This window comes from Ornithorhynchus anatinus, chromosome 1 (assembly GCF_004115215.2).
Source record: "Ornithorhynchus anatinus isolate Pmale09 chromosome 1, mOrnAna1.pri.v4, whole genome shotgun sequence".
Taxonomy (NCBI): Eukaryota; Metazoa; Chordata; class Mammalia; order Monotremata; family Ornithorhynchidae; genus Ornithorhynchus; species Ornithorhynchus anatinus.
This window is the reverse complement of record NC_041728.1, coordinates 70,135,370-70,149,501: the sequence shown is the minus strand read 5'-3', so window position 1 is coordinate 70,149,501 and position 14,132 is coordinate 70,135,370. Positions and strand designations below refer to the sequence as shown.

General features: G+C 42.0%; 1 protein-coding gene across 6 annotated transcripts in view; it reads right to left on the bottom strand.

Annotated features, from left to right (window-relative positions):
* The window catches only part of LTBP1 (latent transforming growth factor beta binding protein 1), a 416,540-nt gene that overhangs the window by 280,108 nt on the left and 122,300 nt on the right, over positions 1–14,132 (bottom strand). For 5 of the 6 annotated variants that reach the window (XM_029058450.2, XM_029058420.2, XM_029058428.2 and 2 more), the window contains exon 4: positions 5,157–5,332. In XM_029058450.2, coding sequence (XP_028914283.1) covers positions 5,157–5,332 — 176 coding nt within the window. The remainder of the gene's footprint in view (positions 1–5,156; positions 5,333–14,132) is intronic. The other variant, XM_029058438.2, reaches the window with a different exon arrangement.

Below are 14,132 nucleotides of genomic sequence, written 5' to 3'. Positions count from 1 at the left end.
TGTTTTTTGCCCTTAAGTCCCCAAAAGAGCCTACTACGTATACAGAAAAGAAGGGGTAAATCGACCAAAACCAAAAATGGATTGCCCTGTTGTTCCTATTTTCAGTAGGAGGAAGATGAGCTATAGAGTGACTGATGTAGGCACACTACTTATTGCCTGAGGTGCTCAGGAGCATACAATAAAAGTATTGCCCCTAACCCTTAAGATGATTAAGTCCTGGAACCAGGAGACTCTGTGAAGTCCAAAGACTCTGGAGAAAGGGAAATAAATGAATCCTCATGGCTGAAATTAAATCTCAAATGAGACAGGCCTAGTTTTTAGGAAATCTGCCCTCCCCTTTTCCCCTACCCCCTTTGGATTTGAATGGAAAGGCAGCAGTACTCATTTTCTCTTGGAAGTCTCAGAGAAGTGTCTCTTTCGCTCCAAATCAAATAGACAAAAATTTTCTTTTCAATTTGTTCTGAAAGCAAAATGAAAAGGCCCAGTTAGAAACACATGTGCGCTTACCATCCAGGATATATCCTGTCTGGTTATTAAACTGATTTCCTTGCCCTGCTGGGTTATATGGTGAGAATCAGCTTGCCCAGATGAAGAGTAAACTCCCCCCCCCCCCCCCGGAGGCTTTAATATGGACTTCACAGTAGAATTTGGGGGAGTGTGTATGTGTGTGTGCCAGTCGACAAATCATCTTCACATTTCAGGAACCCTAAAGCTTTGAAAATGCATGGTTCTGCTCTGAACTGATGGTATACGAATCTAAGTCGGAACTAAAGAAAAGTAGGGGGGAGGATAGAACGCTGACTAAAGGAACGGAAAAAGATTTGAAAATATCTAAGCATTCACTTAAAACACCAGACTCTCACAATAATCAGAGGTACCAGTAGGAAGCTCTCCTACTGCCTCTTGGTGGCAGCAATGACAACAATAAGAATAAGAATTGTAAAAATAATGATAATTTGTGGTATTGTTAGGTGTTTACTATATGCCAAGCACTGTACTACGTTCTGGGGTAGATACAAGATAATCAGGTCCCACATGGAGCTCAGAATCTAAGTAGGAGGGAGAGCAGGCAAGTACTGAATCCACATTTTGCTGGTGGGGGAACTGAGGCACAGAGAAGTGAAGTGACTTACTCAAGGTAACACAGCAGGTAAGTGGCGAAATTAGAATTAGAACCCAGGGTCTCTGATTCCCAGGTCCATGTTCTTTCTACCAGGCCACCCTTGATGTAGAAGGAAAATCCTTCCCCTCCCACTATGCGCTTTGCCAGTTGGCTAAAGCTTGTCTTCACTCTTTGTGTTTTCCTTCCCCATTCCTCCTCTACCAGACAGTAGAAATCCAGAAATTAAGGAGTGAGTAAATAGCAGGGAGAGCCAGTGAGGAAACTTCCAGCTTCATAGCCGGTTCATCATCTAAAACATGGCCCCATGGTTGGACTTCAGACAAATTTTATCAGTGGTGGGTAGATACACAGTTAAACGAACTTGTAGTCAGGCAGATTTTATCTGATTATAGAGGGGCTTGCTCTCCCTCAGTATTTACCCACTGAGTCAGTTCTGGCTTCTAAAGGACAAGAGATGAAAATACATTACTAGAAAAGGAAGATCTTAAAGCCAACTTTGTTTCAGGGAAATATTTTCAACCTCAAAATGCAGGCAAGTACCATTAGTTCCTCAAAACAGCCAAATCCAAATTGTCCATCAGGATCACTGCAAACCCCAGGAAATGGAGGTAGCTTCCCCTAAGCTCCTGACCCTGGGTCCATCGGTGGCCATCGGTGGCTCTCTGTGGCCATCAGGCAGCAGCCTGACTCGCCCAGCCTCGGACATGATCGGGTGTGGGGAACAGCTCCAGGTTCGGGAACACGGGTGCATTCTGTTCATTAAATAGAGTTTATTGAGTGCTTCCTGTTTGCAGAGCACTGTACTAAGCAATTGGAAGAGTACAACAATAAACACTCATTCCCTGACCACAACGAGCTTACAGTCAAATTATAGATATAATAATAATTAATAATTATAGTATTTGTTAAGTGCTTACTATGTGCCAAGCACTGTTCTAAGCACTGAGGTAAAACAAGGTAATCAGGTTGTCCCTTGCAGGGCTCATTGTCTTAATCTCCATTTTACAGATGAGGTAACTGAGGCACAGAGAGGTTAAGTGATTTGTCACATTTGCCCAATGTGACACAGTAGACAAGTGACAGAGACGGTATTAGAACCCCCATCCTCTGACTACCAACCCCATGCTCTTGCCATTAAGCTATGCTGCTTCTGCTTAGAAATATACATAAGTGCTGTGGGGCTGGGAGGGAGGATGAATAAAAGGAGTAAGTCAGGGTGACACAGAGGGAATGGAAGAAGAGGAAAGGAAGGTTTAGTCAGGGAAGGCCTTTTGGAGGAGCTGTGCCTTCAATAACGCTTTGAACGGGGAAGAGTAATAATAATGTTTGTATTTGTTAAGTGCTTACTATGTGCAGAGCACTGTTCTAAGCACTGGGGTACATACAGGGTAATCAGGTTGTCCCATGTGAGGCTCACAGTTAATCCCCATTTTACAGATGACATAACTGAGGCCCAGAGAAGTGAAGTGACTTGCCCACAGTCACACAGCTGACAAGTGGCAGAGCTGGGAGTCAAACCCATGACCTCTGACTCCGAAGCCCAGGCTCTTTCCACTGTGCCACGAAGAGTAATTGTTCTGCAGATGGAAGGGGCACAGTGAAGCTTGGGCACAAAACCCCGTGGGTTCTCTCTGCTGGCCAAACCAGATGGAGGCTTCTGCTGGCCTGGTACCTGTTCTTCCCAAAACTTTTAGACCAGGTAAAGAAAATGCCAAAACTCAAAAACTTTTACTGTCAGTAATAAACACAGACCAATATTCTGCAACCCCTGAGCAACGATATGACCATTTCATGGACAAATAGGTGGAGGAAGAGATGAGGTTTCTTCTGGATGCAATTCAGCTAGAATGTTGCTAACCTCTCAGGGAAAGGCACCTGAACCCATGCCTGTCTCTTCCATCAAAATAAGGAGTAAAAACAGTCTTGTGTGGTCATTAGGGGAGAACCACCCAAGAAGTCTTTAAGTTATAAACAGACTCAATCTTTGCGGTCAACCCTCCCTACTCTCCTCTCTTGTCTGGCTACAAATCCAAGCAGCAGGCCTGAAAATCTTATTCATAAACTTCAAAAAATCAGAGTTCTTAAAACCCAAAATTTTTTTTATAAAATTTCTTAATAGCAAACTTAAAACTTAAAAGAAAGTCTCTTTCTCCCCCATCTATTCTGTCAGCTCCCTATGAGTGGGGAATAAAACTATCAACTCTGTTACACTGTACTCTCCCAAGCGCTTAGAACAGTGCTCTGTGCATAGTAAGCCCTCAACAAATCCAATTGACTGACTGATTAATAATAACCCTTTTTAGCCTCTTAAATTTGACTATATGCTCTTTTTTCAGTCAGTTGGTTTGATACCATGCTAAATATGACACGCACATACCTTTGACTTTTAAAAGGTTTCTGGAAAATGGGGATTGAAATAAATGTATTGATAAATCAAACACTTCTTTTAAGTTCACTGTTTTCAAAGTTCATAGGAAAAAGATCCTTCTTCAACCTCCATGAGGTTCTTCAAACACAGAACAAGATTCGATGGGAAATTTGGTAGGATCCTTTCCCTTTACACAGGGAGATATTTTCTACCCGGGACGATTTAGGAAAAATCCTGCTTGGAGGCAGCAGGGTCGTTTAAGTAGCTTTTCTACTTCACTGTTATATTTTTGTCCCCTTCCCCTGGCATGGCACTAGACTGCTCCACTGGTTCTCTGCTAACAGGGCAGAATTATCCCCGCAGACACAAAATTGCCTAAGATCCAGAGATCCAAACCAATGTCAATGGCTGAAAATCACTTTAAGGTCCTTTAAATAATTTTGGGAGTCCTCAAAAATTTGAAAATAAAATAAATCTACAGTTTCCCAATATTTCCAAAGGGTCAAAAAAGAGGGTTTTTTTTTAATGCTCTCTTTCAGTCCCACTCTCTCTCCTTTTCCCTCTTTCTATCTCTCCTACACCCTTGCCCCACAGATCAGAGAAGTAATTCATTCGAATTGGTGCATAAGTCTCAGCTGTCTAGGACTCTGCCATTTCCCTGAAGGATCTCTTGCTTCAGATTCTGCCAGGAAACTCTGTCATCTCTAAACCATAGATCTTCACATTCTCCACTCTCTCACAAGGCCATGGGCTTCCCACTCAACGGGACAAAAACTAAGCCAAGCACCAATACAATAGCCCTCTGAGAAGGTGGAGTAAAATATGCCACTTCATCATTTCACTGGACAGCTAAAAGCCATAACTCAATGGAATAAAGAATGGCAACTGAAGCAGAACTCTGCAAGAAATCAGTTTTGATCATCATGTAAATGGAGGTGGTTTTGTTACTTGAAGATGGTCAGGAAACATCTACTCCTGACATTACATTTGTTCCCAGAGAAGCACTTCTCTGAAACAAGTACTCAAATACCAATAGCATTTCCGATTTGTACATTCCAAGTGCTTAGTACAGTGCTCTGCACATAGTAAGCGCTCAATAAATACTACTGAATGAATGAATTTCGTAACTCAAGTGGTGATTCACTTTGTATTACAGCCTGCCATCAAGTGTTCCCCTTAAGCACCCTGATACTCATCCCAACCACATAATTTATGGAAACGTTCTTGTAATCTGCTATTTCCTATATCTGTAATCTGTTTCAATGTCTGTCTCGCCCTGTAGAGTGTAATCTCCTGGTGGGCAGGGATCACATCTACCAACTTTGTTGTATTGTACTTTCCCAAAAGCTTAGTACAGTGCTCTGCCCACACTAAGCTCTCAATAAATACCACTGATGGATTGATTCAAGATAATTGTCCTACCTTAGAATAAGAAAGTATGTTAAATGCCTCATGTTATTATTATCTGAATTATTTTTTTTCCTTTTGAATGATATGCAGTTTGACACTTTAGAACCATCCAGACTTAACATTATGATTGAAATTATTTTTTTTCCTTTTGAATTTTATGCAGTTTGACACTTTAGAACCATCCAGATTTAACATAAAATTTTTCCAAAATCTGAAACATAATTCACGAATGCTTCTGACCGCAACTGTACTCACACTGAAAAGGGGATAAAATTTGATCCTGACCAATTCTGAGAGGCAGGGAACCTTCAGTGGATTGTTCTCCTGAAATGACTTTCTGAGCTGGAAAATACTTGGGCTTGATCACATATTCCTGGGTCTGGCCACGATGAAGATTCATCGTCAAAGTTTGTGAAGAAAGGGGTATCATTCTGTTGGGAAACAAAACAAAGAAAGGAGAATTAAGCAAAGGCTGGAAATATAAACCAGGAAATAAATTAAAAGGTCAGAGTGAGTTCACCCTAGCAAATATCACTTGTGACCTGAGGTGTGTTATTCCTTGAATGCCTTGGCCATACGCTCAGGATAACAGGAAAGCAATTCAAGATGACCACAAGTTTTCTAAGTAAAGGTTGAGTCTGTCTGCCCCCATGTCTACAAGTTCAGCACAGTGGGCTGTCAATCTGTAGTTTGATTGAAGAATGTGAGGCACAGCACCAAAATCCTTCACCCAAAACAGTGATAATTATATTTGAGACAAAGGTCTATGTCTGAATATATTGTACATGCAGTGTTGTAAATTGTAGAGGTGCACAAATGAACTCAGTTCTGAAATAATCCAGCACAATTAGGATGCAAATTACTTCAACGTCAATAGAATGCAAATTATTTATATACGAAAATGTGTGTTCCTTGAGGAAAAAAAATCCCCTTCTTGCTTCTGCATATTTTGCATATAATTTTTACTTGACCCGGTTGAGCTGTATAGCTGTGAGCATTTGTATATGCATTCATTCTCATATTCATATTATTTCTCTCTCTCTCTCCTTCCCCACCCACCCCCACACTCAAATACTTCAATGAAAGCTTTTCCAGATTAGTTGTAATCTCATAATGGCCCGAACTGGACGACTCAAGCAAAGCAAATTATAATTATCAGCCCATGAAATGACCAAAGTATTCATCATCATTTCTTTATCTTTTCTAAAACATGAGTCACGACCTTTGGGGATCCCACATGTCTGCTACAAGTTTCACAGCCCTGGCTCAGTCCTATATTTTCTTAGACAACTTGTCTTCCCCCCAGATTTTCTTCCGCTAGTATCTGTCCCTCAGATGGAGAATCTGGTTTTTTTTTTCCATTATATCATCTTCCTGTGGGAGACGGTTTTAGAATCACTAACTGAATACCACTGAAAACAGTAAAAACAGAGGAGTATGGCACCAAAAGTATGTGGCGAAAGGGAAAGTGTGAGCTTCCACATGTACAAATAATATATTAAATACCAGTAAAGCATGCTTTCAAAATCCTGTTATAACAGTCAGGCTTCTGCCACAGTTGAGGGGTCAGTCAACCAGTTTTTTATCAGCTAGTCTGTGTTTCACTGGTCTGTCCCTAGTCCAGTTCAAAGAGGGTACCAGACTCCTTTATGACTGCTATTTTCAATTTAAGTGCCTAGTCTCTCTCCGCCACTGTTCCTGCTGCCTAGTTCTGTATCTCAAAAGTGGCACCTGTGAACATGGAGACCAGAGAAGGAAAATGCAACAGTTCTGGAATAATTTGGGGAGGGCCAGGAGTCTCCCCACCCCCCAGAGAAATGTCCTCAGCTTGGGTGAGCTCAGCATAATTCTGCAAAATGGTAGAGGTGAAGTCATCAGGTGACACACAGGTGATGTCCTGGGTATCTCAGTGCCCTGTGAAATTACTGGTCATTTAAGCTCCAGGAGATGTTTGAGTGAAATGTGAACATGTCAGCTTCAAGAGTCATGGTACTAAAAATTAAGTTAGATTATTAATATGCTGTTTACTGAGCACCAGATAAACAATTCAGATATACCCTTATGTCACAAGGGGCAGACAATCTCAGAGAAAAGAGCATGACCTAATGGAAAGACCATGGACCTGGAAGTCGGAGGACCTGGGATCTAATCCCACTCTGCTGTGTCACCTTGGACAAATCACTTTACGTCTCTGTGCCTCAGTTCCCTCTTCTTCAAAATGGGGATTGATACCTGTTCTCCCTCCTTCTTAGACAGTGAGCCCCATAAGGGACCTGATTATTTTGTAACTTCCGTAGCCCTTAGTAGAGTGCTTGGCACATAGTAAACACTTAATAAATACCAGTTATTTTGAGAGGGGAAGGCAGAGATGAATGAATCTCAGTAAAATGTGGAGCACCTGAAAAATTATGGAATTGAGGTATATAGTCATTCAAAGTAGCCAATTCCAACCATTCTCCCAGGAAATTAATTTGGGTTATTTAGAAGGTAAAAGGAAGAATGTGGTTGAGACTTCACAGTATTTCAAGTAAGTACCATTGGTCGATTCTTTAGGCACTGTTTTTCTTTCCACAAACACAATCAAGATAACAGGACACTGGTTTAAGCAATCTTTCATTTGATTGTCCAGTGCAAGACCCCTGTAAACTCCGGGCAAGATTAAAGTGAAAAGCCTATAGTCACGATTACAAACCCCTGAATGCTTCAGCTGGTAATTTCATGCTTTAAGTTGCCAAAGACAAAGCTTTTGGAAACCACCTGTCCCCTTCCCTCCCCGATGCACCACCAGACGAATATGCAGTAGGTGATAGACGTTCAAAACAAAGCAATCAGGACTCTCAGCCATTCTAATCTCCCCAACAGTAACTCGGCAAAGAAGCTGCAGGGTCAGGGCAACATAAAATGAAATCTTGTAGTTCCTTCCACAAAGTATTTTCACAGGACAAGTGCCAGCAATCCTGCTGACCTCACACCACAGGAAATAAAGCATCCCTGCAGAATTTCCACACAACGGCCACTGGGTCGCCCCTCCGGTGATCAACAAGAAGAATCAAAAGCAAGCGCCCAACCTCTCAACCGAGGCAACCAGCTGTGACCAGAAGCTGATGAGATTCATTCCATTCATTATTCATTTCACATTTGGCTGTCATGGCCTCACAGAGATTGGCAGAAGACAAAAGCAAAAAGAAAATATCAATGACCTGCGCATCGGTTGTGGATTCCACACCTACATACCATTCTCCTTATGTATACATGTGCTTGTACTTTCATTTACCGATAGTATTCACTGATCATCTACTATGTGCAGAGCACTGCATCAGATGCCTGGGACAGTAGCCTGAAAGTGAAGGGCAGGGTCTCTGTCCTTGAGGAACTTACACAGAAACAGTGTGGCCTAGTGAGAAGCACAATGGCCTAGTGGATACAGTACAGGCCTGGGAGTCAGAAGGACCTGACTCCTAATCTGCCTGCTGCGTGACCTCGGGCATGTCACTTCACTTCTCTGTGCCTCAGTTAACTCGTCTGTAAAATGGGGATTAAGACTGTGAGCCCAATGTGGGACAGGGACTGTATCCAACCTAATTAGCTTTTATCAACCCCCAGCGCTTTGAACAGCACTTGACAGATAAGTAAATGTTTAATAAATACCATCACTATTATTAGTATTACAGGTCAAAAGGTGATCTATGCAGATACAGACTCTAAATATACTATGGGAACAAGAGATAAAACACAGCTTTAACAGGTGACGAGAGCATGGGAAAATGAATGAATAAATGAAGCCCCAAAATTGGCAATAGACAGAACTGCTAAGGAGGCTTACTGGAATGGCATGACCAAGAACAAGGGACATTCATTGAGAAAATAAGTTCCCTGTGGGCAGGGAATGTGTCTACCAACTCTACTGTATTCTCTCCAATCACTTAGTACGGTGTTCAGTAAATAACATGGGTGGTGAGTGCAGGTGGGGGGATTTCAGGAGGCTGTGAAAATGGATATTGATGAGATGTGGAGGATTTGAGCTCACCAAATAAAAGTTCATCCTACGCATGTCTTTCCCATTCAAAGATAATGATCTGATGAATAATGATCTGATCTGCTCCCCCTCCCCCTCGCTCCCTTTGCTCTAACCCCCGCCCCATCCCACAGCACTTGTGTATTTATTTACATATTTATAATTCTATGTATTTATATTAATGGTCTATATATCTATAATTCTATTTTTTTATATTGATGCTATTGACGCCTGTATACTGTTTTGACATCTGCTTCCCCCTTCTAGACTGTGAGTCCATTATGGACATAGATTGTCTCTCTTTGTTGCTGAACTGTACTTTCCAAGCGCTTAGTACAGTGCTCTGCACACAGTAAGCGCTCAATAAATATGTTTGAATGAATGAATTTACCCCAGTAAATTCATCTATAAACCTATAGTAGGTGCTTAAAATATATCACAGTAATTATTGTCATCATCATAAAGCTGTTGAACAGACTTCTTTTATGTGGTTGGACAGATTTTGAGCAACCCCCACTACCTCTTCCATAAGCAGGGAATATGTCTGTTATATTGCTATATTGTACTCTCCCAAGCTCTTGGCACAGTGCTTTGCATATACTAAGCTCTCAGTGAATATGACTGACTGACTGATATTATGTACCTATGATGATTGTACAGGGGATCCAAATTCATAAGGTCCCTTCAGTGATCACATATCTGTCCTGGTCTCCGATCGTTATTCGGGGGCTGTGGCATGAATTCATAGCCTGAAAATATTTAATGTACTATATATACTACAATGCCTTGGAACCAAGTCACGGTCAGGCTTCAAGGTGGCAGCTGCAACCAGAGGCAAGGATTTGGGATGACAGATGAGAACTGGTAGGAGGAAAATAGAAAGCTAGAGAGAAAAGGTGGTTAAAGGAAAACAGACAGTGGGTTAGAAGGAGTCACCGTGGCAGGCTGGCATGCAGTTGGTCTACCTCAGGCTAGACGGTGGGAAGACCTGCCTTAACAAGCCAACTGAACCTCTCTTGCTGCATCTTCATCCCAAGAACCACTCTGCCACTCTACTGCTACTGTGTTCATTTGGCCCATATGCATACACCCCTAGGCAAAGGAATGGAAAAGGAGGAAAGGAGCTACCTGTGGTTATCATCTGCAGAATGTGGAATTAGACTAACAGCATTTTTCATGTCATTTGTTCATTCATTCAATTGTATTTGTTGAGTGCTTACTATGTACAGAACACTATACTAAGTGCTTGGGAGAGTATTACACAACAAAAACCAGTCACATTCCTTAGCCACAATGAGCTTACAGTCTAGAGACTGTAAACCTTGTTATGGATCATCCCCACCTTGTACCCACCCCCAAGCCACTGGCCAAAATAAAATCAATCAATCAAAAGCATGTATTGAGCACTTACTGTGCCCAGAGCACTGTACTAAGTGATAGTATGCCAAGATCCACTCTTTCCTCTCTCCCCAAACCACTACCACGTTAGGACAATCACTCATCCTATCCCAACTGGATTACTGCATCAGCATCCTTGCTGATCTCCCAACCTCCCATCTTTCTCTGCTTCAGTCTACATTTCACTCTGCTGCCCCAATTATCTTTCTAAAGAAACGTTCTGGGCATGTCACTCCCCCTCCTCAAAAATCTCCAGTGGTTGCCTATCAACCTCCATATCAAGCAAAAACTCCTCACTATTGGCTTCAAAGCTCTCCATCACCTTGCCCCTTCTTACTTCACCTCCCTTCTCTCCTTCTACAGCCCACGCACTCCTCTCCTCTGATACTAACCTTCTCACTGTGCCTCGTTCTCACCTGTTCCACCATCGACCCCTGACCCATGTCCTACTTCTGGCCTAGAATACCTTCCCTCGTCATATCTGCCAAACTAGCACACTTTCCCTCTTCAAAGCCTTCCCAGACTAAGTCCCCCTTTTCCTCTGCTCCCCCACCCCTCCCCATTACCCCAACTCACTCCGTTTGCTCTACCCCCTCAACCCCACAGCATTTATGTATATATGTACATATTTATAATTATAATTATATTTATTTTTATTATGTGTATATATCTATAATTCTATTTATTTATAATGATGCCACTGATGCCTGATTACTTGTTTTGATGTCCGTCTCCCCTATTCTACACTGTGAGCCCGCTGTGGGCAGGGACTGCCTCTCTTTGTTGCTGAATTGTACTTCCCAAGGGCTTAGTATAGTACTCTGCACACAGTAAGCGCTCAATAAATACTATTGATTGAATGAATGAATAGGGAAAGTGCAATGAAGTTGGTAGGTCCAATCATTGCATTCAAGGGGCTTACAGTCTACTGGGGGAGAAAGACATTAGTAGTAATTGCAATGAGGGGAAGCAACCGAGTTGAAAGATGTTTGCATCCAGGCTATGGGGTGAATTAGTTTAAGTGCTTGGTGAGTAAGAACTCAGACACATGGACGGAGGAAGAAAGCAACAAAAGGCAAAATTGCAGTGGCTCACACTTTTTTAGTAGTATTTATTTAGCATCTACTATGTGCCAGTAACTGTAGTAAGCACAGAAGTAGATACAAGATAATGAAGTAGGACACGACCCCTGTCCCAGTTGAGCTTCACAGTCTTAATCCCTCTAGACCGTAAACTCGTCTTGGGCAGGGGATGTGTCCATTAGTTGTTATATTGTACTCTCCTAAGCACTTAGTACAGCATTGTGCACAAAGTAAGCACTCAATAAATATGATTGATTGATTCCCATTTTACAGATGAGGCAACTGAACCATGGAGAAGTTAAGTGACTTGCCCAAGGTCACCCAGCAGTCAAATGGCAGAGATGCCCTGACTCCCAGACCACTGTGCTGTGGTGTTTGTTACCTCTATTGTTCCTCACTGAGGAATACAATCACAAAATCCTTCTAAATCAAAAAGGGCTTTCTTTGTGTGGTAATTGGATAATCTGATTCTGAATGAACATGAACTGACAGGACAGAGGATCTGCATGAAGAAAACTTACAATATTATTACTGTCATATTTCTTAAGTGCTTACCTCTTAAGCACTGGGGTAGATACAAGTTAATCAGGTTGGATACAGTTCCCCTCCCACTGGGGCTCACACTCTAACTAGGAGGGAGTAAGATTTAATCCCCATTTAACAGAGAAGTTAAGTGATTTGCTCAGAGTCAAACAGCAGGCATGTGGCAGAACCAAGATCCTCTGGCTTCCAGGCCCATGCTTTTACCCCAAAGCCACACTGCTTCAACTACAGGAGTGCCCAACCCCAATATCTGCCCCAAGAAAGATTTCATCTGGCCCTAGGTCACTTAAAATCAAACCCTTGAGGAAGGGAGGGTTCAGAGTAGATCAGATTCTGTGGGTGTGCACACATCAGCATGTTGGTAGCAGCTGCCACTTTACATTTGTGACATTTAATTGATAGTGGTATTTACTGAGTGCTTTCAGTGTGCTTGGGAGAGTCTAATTCAACATATAATGAATGATGACTTCACTATGGGAGGAAGGCACAGATCTCTCTACACTGCAAAGCTGAAATTAGGAGCTCTGTTGATAGGGCTCAGCCCAACTATTTCCTATTGTTCCTTTTGCATACACCCTGAGTCTCATCTGAAAGTGTCCTCATTTTCACTTCTTGATCAGTGAATAACCTGATTTAGCTTTAAATGGTATGCCTACTTTCATGAGGGAGTCTCACTCATTCTGAGGGGGACTTTCAGGGAGAGAGGGCCAGGGTTCTAATCCCAGCTCAACCACTTGCCCGGTCTGTGAATTTGGGCAAGTCCTTTATAAACTATCTGGGCAACAGCTTCCTCATCTATAAAATAGGGATTCAATACCTTTCCCCCTTCCCATTTAGACTTGTGAGCCTCTTGTGATGATGGCATTTGTTAAACGCTATGTGCAAAGCATTGTTCTAAGCGCTGGGGAGGATACAAGGTGATCAGGTTGTCCCACGTGGGGCTCACAGTCTTAATCCCCATTTTACAGATGAGGTAACTGAGGCACAGAGAAATTAAGCAACTTGCCCAAAGTCACACAGCTGACAAGCAGCAGAGATGGGATTTGAACCAATGACCAAATCCCATGACCCAGTCCCATGTGGGACAGGGACTGTGTCTGGCCTAATTATCTTGTATCTACTCTGTTCCTTAGTACAGTCCTTGGCACAGAATAGGCACATAACAAATACCAGTTATTGTTATTATAGGCCTTCTGCCATAGGTAAGACCTTGCCTTAGAATTACTATTTCATCATGCCGTGCCCATTGTGTTAACTCCTGTCGGTGACTGGATGTTATTCTAGGCTGCCTGGTTTGAAGGAGCTACCGGCAGGGTAAATGTCTTGAGTCCATGTCTCCTGGGATACCCTCAAATCTCAAATTTGGTTCCCAGTTTATAAGCTTTCAAATTCAATTAAAATTTTATAAAAAACATTTTTCCTCAGAATGTTCAAACTGCTTAAAGTGGTTTTTGAAAGTATCGTATGTTGCTGCTTAGCATGGCCTAGTGGGAAAAGTATGGGCTTGCGGGGGGAGTCAGAAAGATCTGGGTTCTAATCCCAACTCTGCCACTTGCCTGCTGTGTGACCTTGGGCACATCACTTAACTTCATTATGCCTTAATTTCCTCATTTGTAATACTTGTTCTCTCCCTTACTTAGTTTCTGAGCCTTATGTGGGACAGGGACTTGTCCAACCTGATTATAGTATATCTACTCCCGCGATTAGTACAGTGCTTGGCTCATAAAATTTAACAAATATCAAAATCATCATCATTATTATTATTGTTACTATTAAAGAATGTCTTTCTATTTCTTCTAAAGGCCCCCAGAGAACTTATGAACATACCTCTATTCTGTTGCTTCCTCCTACCTATAGTTTGTCTTGGTATCTGCCTTGCCTCGTAGATTTGTAAACTCTTTCAGGACAATTTTATTGCACTCTTCCAAATCCTGAGTAGAGAACCCTGCACCCAGAACATAATCAATAAATACCACTGACTGAAGTAAAATACATAGTCTCTGCCCTTGAGGGATTTACACTGAAATATGGCTTTTTACTTTCTCTTCCACTACATCCACAATACAAATAATCTCACGGAACACCTGTCCCCACTAGCTGAATATTTGAAATGGCATTTTTGGTCCCACTAAGAAAATCTAAAATTCATATAGACATCACATCTGTGCTCAGGGACTGGGGTTTATTACAGTA